Source organism: Coregonus lavaretus (genome assembly GCF_964263955.1).
Source record: "Coregonus lavaretus genome assembly, chromosome: 27".
Classification (NCBI taxonomy): domain Eukaryota; kingdom Metazoa; phylum Chordata; class Actinopteri; order Salmoniformes; family Salmonidae; genus Coregonus; species Coregonus lavaretus.
The window spans coordinates 1,380,440-1,394,144 of record NC_140014.1 but is presented as its reverse complement, the minus strand read 5'-3'; the positions used below and the strand labels follow the sequence as shown (position 1 = coordinate 1,394,144).

At 39.7% G+C, this 13,705-nt stretch overlaps 1 protein-coding gene across 1 annotated transcript in view; it reads left to right on the top strand.

Annotated features, from left to right (window-relative positions):
• Window positions 1-10,842: 10,842 nt before the first annotated feature.
• The window catches only part of LOC311103082 (MAM domain-containing glycosylphosphatidylinositol anchor protein 1-like), a gene marked incomplete at its 3' end in the record, with an annotated part of 494,094 nt that continues 491,231 nt past the window's right edge, over window positions 10,843-13,705 (top strand). The window contains exon 1 of the mRNA XM_084144616.1: window positions 10,843-10,924. Within this exon, the coding sequence (XP_084000742.1) occupies window positions 10,858-10,924 (67 nt within the window). The 5' untranslated portion in view covers window positions 10,843-10,857. The remainder of the gene's footprint in view (window positions 10,925-13,705) is intronic.

Here is a 13,705-nt window from a genome sequence, read left to right as displayed (position 1 = left end):
TGTTTTTCAGCGGCAGGGACTGGGAGACTAATCAGGATCGAGGGAAAGATGAACAGAGCAAAGTACTAATAAGTTGGCCGCTGGACATTGATCACAAGTCAGATTTAGTCCATTTTCAGTCAGACATGCAAGGATGTACATTACATATCATGTAAGGATATCTATTGAAATGATGAATTTTTTAAAATACGGATAAATAAATGATCAGGTAATGACTACAGATATGATACATTTCTGAAAATATGTGGATTTGTTCATGCTTAAGTATAAAGGCTTTTAAATGTCAGCATGTTGACACATACCCTTTCCGGAGTTAGAATATTCTACTATATGCAAGCGGGTGCACGCGCATCAGGTGCGTCTCTTGAATGTTTCTCACCCCCCAGATATCTCCCTGGACTCATACAGTAGCAGGGAGATTTCTGAGGTCTGGATTGGATGCATGTAGAAACTGTCCCATTACTGAGAATATCCTCGATCTGTATATGAAATTAAGGACATGCGACATGCATATCCTTATATCTAATAAAATGTTAGATATCAGGAAATATATAGATACAGATATCCCCTGATATTGACCCTTTTTGCTCAGTGGTAATGGTTGAATATGTTTTATTAATCCGTCTACAATGGCATTTGAATTACAGAAATTCTGTTCTGAATCTCCTATTGCTCTGTCAATAGGGGAAGAGGTCACACTTTAAATAAAACTAGCTAAAATACGCCGCCTTTTGGCAGCTTTGAGTAGGACTCTAAAAAGTCGGCACCAAGCTGAGCTAAACTGACAGAGGCGGAAATTAAAGGGAGAGGGGAGTGAGAGCTTGAGAGGAGGGATGGAAGAGAGAGTGAGAGAGAGGGATGGAAGAGAGAGAGAGAGAGAGAGAGAGAGAGAGAGAGAGAGATGTTTATTTCCTTTCCCTGCCTCTTTCTTATCTAATTGGCCCATCGGGAGCAGGGGCCAGTGTTCAGTAGGCTGGACCCGTTTGCAGCTGCACTGCCTATAATTGGCAATCCTCCACGAGTGGAACCACAGTCACGAAATACGACCAAAACCACCCCTAAACAGATCTACCCCCTCAGAGCTCCCAAACTATCCTCCATTCCTCTCGCTCACCTCGACTCCTCACTCACTTTCGCGGAACCGCACTCATGTTTCATGGAGCAGGAGACGCGAACTTGGAGTTGAATTGATGTCCGACAGAGATAGAGGCAGGAGCTACATGAGCCTTTCTTTGACAACCTGTTCAGTGAGACGAGCGCATCTAAGCCGTGCGTTTTTTGGCCATATCGTTCTCAGTCTGCGCACATACTTCTACTGGCAAACAGTAGGCTACTTGCAGACGCGAGAGGAGGAGCGGTGTAGTGTATAGACAGCGGGACCTTATTTTGGTACCTTATCATTTTTCACGTCTTCTAAGATTCCAATAACCTACGCGGGACTGACATCTTTCGTCACTGGAACTGTGTTAAGAAATAAGAGGCGTAAGAGATCTATCTATCTATCTATCTATCTACTCTGAGCTGCGCGAGGGTTCGGAATATCGGGGTGTAGACTTAGTTTCAAGACAGCTCTCCCGCTGCGCATGCTACACCCGGAGTAAGGTAAATATAATTATCAAAACTTGTTGTCAGTGTTCCAATTTACTGCGATTTTTTTACACATTTTCTTATGCATAGGTTAGTTCAACACTAGAACCTTGACCTGACGCACCGTCAAAAATAGCTTAGGTATAAACTGTCATAGTGTAGGCTAATACAGATTATTCATATAAGAAGCTTACTGTAGAAATGTTAAAATTGCTATTTTTTACACTCCCTGGTAGCCTTATATGCTTCACTTATGGACAGATGCGATGCATCCCACCTAGGAAAATGTGACTATGTCTGACTTCCAATCTATGTTCGGTTTTGGTTGAAAGTGAAAGTTGAAAATATGTCTTTTAGGCCTACATGTTGTTGAAAATAGTATTTTTCATGTAGTTGAAAATACATCTTTTTATGTCATTGAGGTCCCAATGATTTAACAACATAATTTCAACATACACATGGACACAGTATAAAAAATGGGTCTATGAATAATTTTATTAACAATCATACATCACTCCAGTATTTACACACATTATTTATTTACAACATTCAAGTGTTATTGTCTTTATTCCACTACTGAAGAAGCATGACTCAAATCACCTACTCATATTTCAAACATCCAGCATGACAAAATATACATTTTTTATTATTCCATTCCTCACCATTAAGTTAATTATTGCTAATACATATTAAAGAATGTGTTTCTATTCGGTTTTGATATTTCATATGTACATTTCATGTAAAATTTAGTAATCGTCATTATTTATGCAACCAACTGAGAATTAATTTATACAATTATTATTATTATTATTGTTATTATATTTTTTTTTTCCCCAAACAATGGAATAAAACAAGCTTATACTTTGGGTTGGACATTGCATCATATTCTTACTCATTTAATCAATGGCATCAACATAGTGGAAAACCAATGAACCAACCAATCATCCAACTCATGCAATGAACAAATAAGTGAAAAAGCAACATATCTTGGTCCATCTTAGTATGAAAAACAGTATAGATTCAGTATGTTTCTTCCACCTTGTCAAAATTGTACATGGTATGTACACTGAGTGTACAAAATGTTATAGACACCTGCTCTTTCCATGACAGACTGACCAGGTGAAAGCTATGATCCCTTATTGATGTCACTTGTTAAATCCACTTCAAATCAGTGTAGATGAAGGAGAGGAGACAGGTTAAAGAAAGATTTTTAAGCCTTGAGACAATTGAGTTATGGATTGTGCATGTGTGCCATTCAGAGGTTGAATGGGCAAAACAAAAGATTTAAGTGCCTTTGAACGGGACATGGTAGTAGGTGCCAGGCGCACCAGTTTGTGTCAAGAACTGCAATGCTGCTTGGTTTTTCACACTCAACAGTTTCCTGTGTGTATCAAAAATGGTCCACCACCCAAAGGACATCCAGCCAACTTGACACAAGTGTGGGAAGCATTGGAGTCAACATGGGCCAGGATCCCCTGTGGAACGCTTTCGACGCCTTGTAGAGTCCATGCCCCGAAGAATTAAGGCTGTTCTAAGGGCATAACAGGGGTGCAACTCAATATTTTGAAGATATTCTTAATGTTTTGTGCACTCAGTCTAAGTTTAGTATAACTTTTCAGTTAAAATCAGTGGTGTAAAGTACTTAAGTAAAAATAATTCTACTTAAGTAGTTTTTTGGGGTATCTGTACTTTACTTTTACTTTTACTTCACAACATTCCTAAAGAAAATGTACTTTTTACTCCATACATTTTCCCTGACACCCAAAAGTACTAGTTACATTTCGAATGCTTAGCAGGACAGGGAAATGGTCCAATTCATGCACTTATCAATAGAGCATCCCTGGCCATCTCTACTGCCTCTGATCTGATGGACTCACTGAACACAAATGCTTCGTTTGTAAATTATGTCTGAGTGTTGGACTCTGCCCCTGGCTATCTGTAAATAAAAAATAAACAAAATAAAATGTTGCAGTCTGGTTTGCTTAATATAAGGAATTTGAAATTATTTATACTTTTACTTTTGATACATACGTTTATTTTAGCAATTACATTTACTTTTAATACTTAAGTATATTTCAAACCAAATACTTTTAGACTTTTACTCAAGTAGTATTTTACTGGGTGACTTTCACTTTTACTTGAGCCATTTTCTATTAAAGGTATCTTTACTTTTACTCAAGTATGACAATTGGGTACTTTTTCCACCACAGGTTAAAATCAACAATACTTCAAAGGATTTCACTACTGAAAACTGAAACAAACAAATTAATCAAACAAAGACAAACAGATCAATCCCACTTTTCAAGCCTGCTTAAGGTGTGTTGGCGTAGTAAACACCACCCCCGGCTCTAACAGGGGCATGCTTGATGTGGTCTCTCACAGCTCTGCGTATGTCATGTTCTGTGGCCTTGCCATTCCATTTCTTGACTGCCCCACAACACAGAAATAAACATTTAGTTATTACATAAAACACTCAAAGTAATGGATATGTAGCATCTATGACCTCGGTTACACTCAACACTTAAATGCAACTTCTGTCGTCCCATCACTCCATGCTGCATTAGGTCTGAATGCATAAAAGTCACATTGTGCTCGCATTAGGTTCAGATCTGCCAGGATAGGCATTGTGTTCGGAATTTGAAATAGGCTGGACGCAATCAGGCCATCGAATATACATAAGCAATGTAAAGAGATGTGGTGAAAAGTACATTCTACACAAATTACTTTCATAATAACAAAGAACAAATGTGTGTGACAGAGGGGACAATGTTTTTCATAAAGCAAAAAGGGTAGAGAAATACATGAATATAGGTGAACAATTTGCACTAATGTAAATGAACATAGATGATGGGACATATTCCCTTTTGCTTACGAGATGAACCGCTATGGTGACAAATATTGACCATCTAAACCATGTGTGACCTCTCACCTCACTGGCTGTAGAAGTGTTCTTCCTAACCAGTCTCTCAACAGCTCTCTGACTGAGCTCCACCCTTACTGGGTCCTCAGAGGATAGGACGGCTGGGTAGAGATGTAGGGATGGAAGGATGAATGGATCAATCATTCAACAAGTCAGTCAAATAAAGAGAGCTTTAATGTCCATCTCCCACCCATGGAGAGAACTATACAGTGCATTCGGAAAGTATTCAGACCCCTTGACACATTTTGTTACGTTACAGCCTTATTCTGAAATGGATTTAATTATTTTTTTCCTCATCAATCAACACACAATACCCCATAATGACAAAGCGAAAACAGGTTTAGAATAGATTGCAAATGTATTAAAAATAAAAAACAGATACCTTATTTAAATAAGTATTCAGACCCTTTTCTATGAGACTTGAAATGAGCTCAGGTGCATCCTGTTTCCATTGAGCATCCTTGAGATGTTTCTACAACTTGATTGGAGTCCACCTGTGGTAAATTCAATTGATTGGACATTTACATTTTAGTCATTTAGCAGACGCTCTTATCCAGAGCGACTTACAGTTAGTGAGTGCATAATATTTTTTTTGCTTTGTCATTATGGGGTATTGTGTGTAGATTGATGAGAAAAAAACAACAATTTAATCAATTTTAGAATAAGGCTGTAACATAACAAAATGTACTGTATCTTACACTCCAGACAGTCTCGGCGGTAGCGAGGCAGCTTGGCTCATCTCCTGGTCAGTAGGGGGTGAGCGAATCATCACAGGTTCATACACACACAGTACAGGGAAATAGAGCCTAGTTAATACAACACTACTATAGAGAGAAATAGAAATGGCATCTTTTTGCAGGCACTAACTCCGCCATGGTTCGTTGGACAAAGCCTACGGGGAAATTAATGGTTTTTTTGTAAGGTTTTTAGATAAACACCGAAAATAAGGTTTGTGGTAAACACAGGCTTATGAGATCTTATATGTTTTGTTCTATGAGATAATCCTTATCAGCCAACGTCACTTTGTGAATTTTTAAGCATTTATATAATCATAAAACCCACATAAAGGCTTCATAATTCATAAAGGTCATGTTAACTGACTGATATTATCTCATGGAACAAAACGTATAGGTCTCCTAAGCCTGTGTTAACCTCAGACCTTATTTTCGGCGTTTATCCCAAAACCCTATTCTTTCCCCATATGAATGGCTGAACGAACCAGAGGTAACTCATTTCCGTTTTATAAGGACTACAAGCTGGCGAGCTCTATACCATGCCTTCTTAACTGCCCGTGGGAAGATTAATTAAGTTGTAATGATTTGAATTAAATATAAAACTTCAGTCTCACAGACAACATTATGTTAATACATGTAGTGTATAACAAGAGGTATTACAGAGTGTTAGGGGTTTTGATTATGCTATCTCTTACTTATCCAGCTCTGTGTCAGCTCCTGATTTCTGGGCAACTGAAACACCCTTGGATGGTACTGCCTTAGAGGGTACAGTCTGCCCTTTGACTTCTTGAGGAAGATACAATCTTCCATCAAGTGGCTCCGTTTCTTCATCAGACAGTGGAGTAAATAGTGAGAGCAGCTCCTTGGTCTCCTCATCCTGAGGGAAAGAAAGAGTAAACTCACACCTTTCCCTGTGTCCTACACATCACAAGGCAGTCACAGCCTACTGTAGGGGGTGCCCCTCAATAGTCTACAGTGGCTTCCTCTATCTCCTTTGTTTCATTTGCACTGATCCGATATGCAGATAGGTGAAAGCATTATGGTATTTGTTTTCACCTGTCCAGTTCATTCAGATTGGTATGAGGGAACAGAATATAGTGACAGTGAGCCACTTCAGACTATTGAGATGCACCCAAACACTTGGGTAAGGTGCCATACTGTACTGTACCTCGAATTGTCATAAATGCACATATCATCACAACACTAAAGACTTCGTTGTACACTCACCTATATAAGTAGTGGCCTCTCCCTTTCCTGAGCCATGTAGCCCAGAAGAATCCTCAAAACACAAGTCTGGGAATGAAGTTGAAGACTTCAGCTTTAACAGAGGCTTTTTCAATTCCAACAATGATAGATTGAATAGACGCATAGTACAGAATGAATGACTGACTGCCCAGTTCAACATCAGTTCCTCGTCTCACCTCATACTTGTATTGGAGCAGCAGCAGATTATGGGTGATGACAAACACAGCCTTTTTGTTCCTCAACACCAGGTTCCCCATGATCCTGGACCTCTGTCAGGCCTAGAGGAAAAATAACACTTACATTACGAGAGAAAGAGATGGGACAAAGATGCACACAGTTTGACACCTTTTCAAAACCTCTAGCTATCTCCCCTTCCCTTATGTTGGTGAACCCATAAGGAGAGGAAGTACAAAACCAACGACGCTAGACGGAGAGGAATATGCTTAAGCAAAAGGCAGTTTATTAAACACAGAGATAGCTGGTATCTGCTCAAGCTACATGCATGGACCCATTCAGTTGCCTCTTATGGAGACAGTTGAAAAGGGATCAAAAACAGAGTTTTCAGCATTACTTTATACAATGCAACATAATGAAAGGGGTCCTTCTTCTAGTCCCTTGATTAGTTCCCGAGGCGTAGGAGGCGCGTCTGCTCTGTCCAGAGCAGAAGCCCCATTGGTGCACGGCAGAGTCCTCTGCCCTAGGCACCCGACCAGTAGAAAGAAGTGCAGTTTGTGTGTGTGTGCGTCCACAAAGCAAAGAACTCGTGAGGCATGAGAATGAGTGTGCGTATGCATGGAGATGTGTGTGTGAATGTATATGTCTCAAGGGAAAAACTTGTGGGGAGCAACCAGTGATTGTGGCCTGTGGCGTGGGTGTTGTCCTTGACAAGATATGGTCCTCTGTTCATTGTTCTTGCATAGGAACAGCATTGATTGAAAACAAGCTCCTAACATTAAAATGGGTCATGCACAAGATTTTAGTCAGACCAAGCTATAACATTTTATATTTACTACGACACTTACCTGTTGACAGCCTGCACCAGCTCAGTGAGTATTCTCCAGCTAGTACTCCGGGACGCTCTCCAGCAGCTTCCAGCACACCCTCTGCCACATTGTGTCTAAGCTCGTGCAGGAGGAAAAGCTACAGGGTTAGTGTTTGATGTGCTAGCTCCTCGAAGGAGACAAACAATTCTGTAACTCTTCTGATGAATGGAAAAGTGTTGCAGTTGACAATCATCAATGCAGGAGGAACACATGTTTGATGCAGCCTTGAACACAAGCCTTCCTCAGTGCATAGACCCCGAGCAGTCTTTTCCATCTGGTAACAACACAGTGTATTGACAGTGAGTGACACACAATAACATAGAGTGCATTCGGAAAGTATTCAGACCCCTTGACCTCTTCCACATTTTGTTACGTTACAGCCTTATTCTAAAATTGATTAAATTGTTTTTTTCCCCTCATCAATCTACACACAATACCCCATAATGACGAAGCAAAAACAGGTTTTTAGAAATGTTTGCAAATTTATTTTATAAAAATAACGGAAATATATCATTTACGTAAGTATTCAGACCCTTTACTCAGTACTTTGTTAAAGCACCTTTGGCATCAATTACAGCCTTGAGTCTTCTTTGGTATGACGCTACAAGGTTGGCACGCCTGTATTTGGGAAGTTTCTCCCATTCTTCTCTGAAATCCTCTCAAGCTCTGTCAGGTTAGATGGGGAGCGTCGCTGAACATCTATTTTCAGGTCTCTCCAGACATTTCGATCTAGTTCAAGTCCAGCCTCTGGCTGGGCCACTCAAGGACATTCAGAGACTTGTCCCGAAGCCACTCCTGCGTTGTCTAAAAGTGAAAAAAAGACAATGCCCTTATGTTGATGACTTTACAAATCCAATCAGTTTTCCACGTTTATTCAACGTCCTAACATTGATTTCCAATGACATGGAAACAACGTTAATTCAACCAGAGAGAGTGTGTGCAGACTTAATAAACACAGACAATTGCTTTTGAGGCACACAAATGACTGAGATATAAACTAGTAGGCCTATACACTATATACAGTGCATTCAGACCTTTTGACTTTTTCCAAAAGATTTTACGTTACAGCCTTATTCTAAAATGTATTAAATAGTTGTTTTTTCCTCATCAATCTACACACAATATCCTATAATGACAATGCAAAAAAGGTTTTAGAATTTTTGCAAATGTATAAAATATAAAAAACCGAAATATCACATTTACATAAGTATCTCTGTCAGGTTGGATGGGGAGCGTCGCTGAACAGCTATTTTCAGGTTTCTCCAGAGATGTTTGATCGGGTTCAAGTCTGGGCTCTGGCTGGGCCACTCAAGGACATTCAGAGACTTGTCCCGAAGCCACTCCTACGTTGTCCTGGTTGTGTGCTTAGGGTCGTTGTCCTGTTGGAAGGTGAACCTTCGCCCCAATCTGAGGTCCTGAGAGCTCTGGAGCAGGTTTTCATCAAGGATCTCTCTGTACTCTGTACTCTTCCGTTCATCTATCCATTGATCCTGACTAGTCTCCCAGTCCCTGCCGCTGACAAACATCCCCACAGCATGATGCTGCCACAACCATGCTTCACCGTAGGGATGGTGCCAGGTTTCCTCCAGACGTGACTCTTGGTACTCAGGTCAAAGAGTTCAATCTTGGTTTCATCAGACCAGAGAATGTTGTTCCTCATGGTCTGAGAGTCCTTTAGGTGCCTTTTGGTAAACCTTTGGTAAGTGGGCTGTCATTTGCCTTTTACTGAGGAGTGGCTTCCGTCTGGCCACTCTACCATAAAGGCCTGACTGATGGAGTGCTGCAGAGATGGTTGTCCTTCTGGAAGGTTCACCCATCTCCACAGAGGAACTCTGGAGCTCATTAAGAGTGACCATCGGGTTCTTGGTCACCTCCCTGACCAAGGCCCTTCTTCCCCGATTGCTCAATTTTGCCGGGCGGACAGATCTAGGAAGAGTCTTGGTGGTTCCAAACTTCTTCAATTTAAGAATGATGGAGGCCACTGTGTTCTTGAGGACCTTCAATGCTAAATAATTATTTTGCTACCCTTCCCCAGATCTGTGCCTCGATACAATCCTGTCTCGGAGCTCTATCGACAATTCCTTCGACTTCATGGCTTGGTCTTTGCTCTGACATGCACTGTCAACTGTGGGACCTATTATAGACAGTTGTGTGCCTTTCCAAATCATGTCCAATCAATTGAATTTACCACAAGTGGACTCCAATCAAGTTGTAGAAACATTTTAAGGATGATCAATGGAAACAGGATGCACCTGAGCTCAATTTCGAGTCTCATAGCAAAGGTTCTGAATACTTATGTAATTAAGGTATTTCTATTATTTAATTTTTATACATTTGCAAACATTTCTAAAAACCTGTTTACGCATTGTCATTATGGGGTTTTGTGTGTAGATTGATGAGGATTTTTATTTATTTAATCCATTTTAGAATAAGGCTGTAACGTAACAAAAGTGTATGAATTCACAATCAATTCATAATGTGAGGCTAAGCTAAATCAGTTGCCAAATTGAGTGACAAAGCACATCAATCATTCTATCATTTTGATTGACTCTTTTACGATCCTTTAATAGCCATTCAATTAAAACAGAATATCACACAAAATATCAGTTAACGTGATTGATTTAGTACCGTTGTCTTTGCTTATTTATTAGTCAATCTTTTCACCTATTCAGTGAGAAATGTAATCTATTTGTAATTTTGGAAATTGAATGAATGAATATTGCTGCTATTGTCCACAGGTCCTGTGTACGTGTGTGCGTGTGTGTGTACACCCACATATGTAATAGGCTATGTGCGTGGTGATATGCAGGTGGGTGCATGACCCCAGCACTCAGGCCACCATATGAAATCTTGTTATGCTCGCTGCCCTTACCTGCCTGTTAGCAAATTCTGAAATACACCATAATTACTTTAGGCAATCCTGTCAATACCGAGAGGACCACTACATAGCTGTCCTGTAATCTTTAGATAATCCAGGGTCTGCAATTCAATTGCCCATCGTTTAACCTAGCTACAAATGATCCATGCGATGGGAAATTCCCTTAACCCAATAATTATTACGATTTAATTCTCTGTGCGAGGGAGTTGAAACAATTTTTTGGGCAGAACAAACATAGATTTCATACTCCTCACTTATTCTCTAGTCTGGATTATTAACTAGTTTACTGTCACTGTTACATGCTACTCGCTATAATCTATATAATCTACTGTGTCTCCTTCAATCTAGTCATGGTGCTCTCATGCCCTCCTCTCTCCCCATTCACTCAGACTGAGAAACCTGCTCTTCTCTCTCTCCGACTTTCCAGGTTATGAGGGATCGGAGCTGAAGATGGAGCTTTTCTGGATATTGTTATTTTCTATCATCCGCTCGTATGCGCGAGGGCAAGGAGTGTACGGTAAGAAAGAAGAAAGTGTGTGTGTTTGTGTGTGTGTGTTACACTGTCCATTCTGTGTAATAATATGATGGTAATAAACAACGCAACTATTGAGTTATTGCTAAAAAATATTATGCAGAGTAGGACCAGGCTGGTATCATAGACTAGACGTAACATAGTGAACTCAGATTAGTATGATATGCTACATTTGGTATGGATACATAAGACAGAAGGTTACTTAAAAGAATACTCCACTCAAAAACGATATTTTGGTATTTGTTTCATACATATTGTAATTGGTAAATTGGAGGCTTTCTCAGTCCTTGGTAATGTCTGTTAAGTCAGCGAGAAGAGCATGGCTTTGGGGGGGGGGGGGGTGATTCCTAGTATTGCATAATTAACCTACATACACTCTAAACAATGCTGTGTTTAAAAACAACCCAATTTGGGTTATTTGGTAACCCAGTGCTGGGTAAATATTGGACAGAACACACAAGCTGGGTTATTTTGACCCAGCCAGTTGGGTTGCGTGAATAAACCAACATGTCAGGTTGTTTGGATTACCAAAACATGGGTTAATTTAACCATGAGTAAAAAAAATGTTTTACCATCAGTTAGGTTGGGCCTTTTTAATATTATTAACCTTTATTTATTTTTTGTCATTTAGCAGATGCTCTTATCCAGAGCAACTTACAGTTAGTGAGTGCATACATATATATATATATTTTTTCATATCAACCCCCCGTGGGAATCGAACCCACAACCCAGGCGTTGCAAACGCAATGCTCTACCAACTGAGCTACAGTTCTGGCAAGAGGCAAAAGGCCTCCTGTAATAACCCAGCATCAATAACCCAGCAGTTTTTTAAAAACCCATTGGTCGTGATTCATTTTTCGTAACCGAAAGGTTGCTGGTTGAAAACCCTGAGCCGACTAGGTGCCAAATCTGTTGATGTGCCCTTAACCCCAATTGCTTCTGTAAATCGGTCTGGATAAGAGCATCTGCTAATTGACTAAAACGTGATGATGAAGAATACACCAGATGTTATAATAATTCAATGTGTAATCAACAAACTGGACGTGTCTGGTCTCCTGCTACCTCGGTTAAGTATGTTACACAGGTGCGAGACTGAGAATGATGCAACAACAGTAGGAAACATTGGGAAAGCTGCCAGTGAACTTGGCACATGGCTGTGTAGTTGGGAGCCTCAATTTGGAATTTTCCCAGCTAGCACATAATGTTCTGAGAACCATATGTTTCTTAGAGCTTGGTGAGAGCGTGGTTGTCCTATGGTTATTTTGCATTCAACCTTCCCACAACTTTCTGGGAATGGTGCAGGATAGTTTCTTGGCTTTGGAAAATTGACTGAACTATAAAGAACACAATAGATCTTGATATTTTATTATTTTAAACAGAACATTTGCTATCAGTTCAAACATGGTTACATTTAATTACAATTTTAGAAATATTCTAGGAATGTTCTCCAACTGGTTTGACATTGGGAATGTTCTCAAATATTTCAGAGAACGTTAAGAAACAGCATTCTTCTGTGGGAATTTCAGTACTTCAGGATAACGTTTCCTACAGGTTTACTCAAGGTTCTATTTAAAGTAACATTCTCAAATTGTTCCAAGAATGTTAAGAAACAATGTTCTTCTGTGGGAATTTCAGTACTTTCACAGAACATTCCACACAGGTTCCCATGTTGTTCTATTGTATTTAATGTCATATTTATACTACATTCTGGGAACATTCTCAAAAATGGTGTGACTTAAGCGATGTCCTCAGAACGGTCAGACAATGTAAGGCTCTCTTTTATGTCAGTTCTTGGCAATATTCTGGGAATGTAAAATAAAAACTGGAATTGTACACCTTATAGCGGCAATCAGCAGTTGAACCAATAAAAAAGTATTTTCACCCAACTGTTTTGGTAAAAAGCTGAGGGATGGGGCTGGAGAAATGTAACCACTCTCAAATTCATATACAGAGCTATGGATGCAAGGACTGACCATCCTTGATATACAAATTATAGTTTGAACCATGTTTTGAGGCTATATAGTGTTTGTTTATATTTACTTTGTTTACAAACATTGGAGTACAACAAGCTTATATTTTCGATTCTGATGGGTTACAACAGTTAAATTAAGCTTTTAGGCATTTATAAGTTATATTATTCAAGAATCAATTGGTACATATAATTAATTCATGAGTCTAAAAATGGATCTAGCAATTGCTGATTGCCCCTTTAACCTATTCACATGTGAGTTCCAAATATCTCTAACGGTCGCCCCAGCGTGAGTTGTTTTATGCACGTGATGTCAGAATGCACTCACTGTTCCAAATATGATTGTTACGCAACAGGACAGTTGACACGCGCTGCCTGCTAATTATCTATAGGCTATGTTTCAACTTGTCAATATCAAATTATTTTCTAAAAAGTTTTATATTCTAACAACAGTTTGAATTGAGGTGTGTTCCGCCTCCTCATTAATTCACATAGAAGTAGCCCATTTCAGTGTTGCGGACAATTTATGTTTGAGGCTTTACTGAGCTGGACAAACGTATCTCTTCGAGGAGAGCCCAAGCATGTCTTCACCAATGTTCCGCAGATCAAGTATGCAGACATCTGCACAGTCTTGCACGAATTGGAACATCTTCTGACTGGCGCTCGCATTGCCTTCCTTGTTGTTTTCCTTACAAATAATAACTTTGGACATGTGTGCGTTCCTATCAAAGTAAGTGCCTTATTTTCTGTATATCGGGTTGTCGTTTCTACTGTAGCATACAGTTCGTATATTTTGT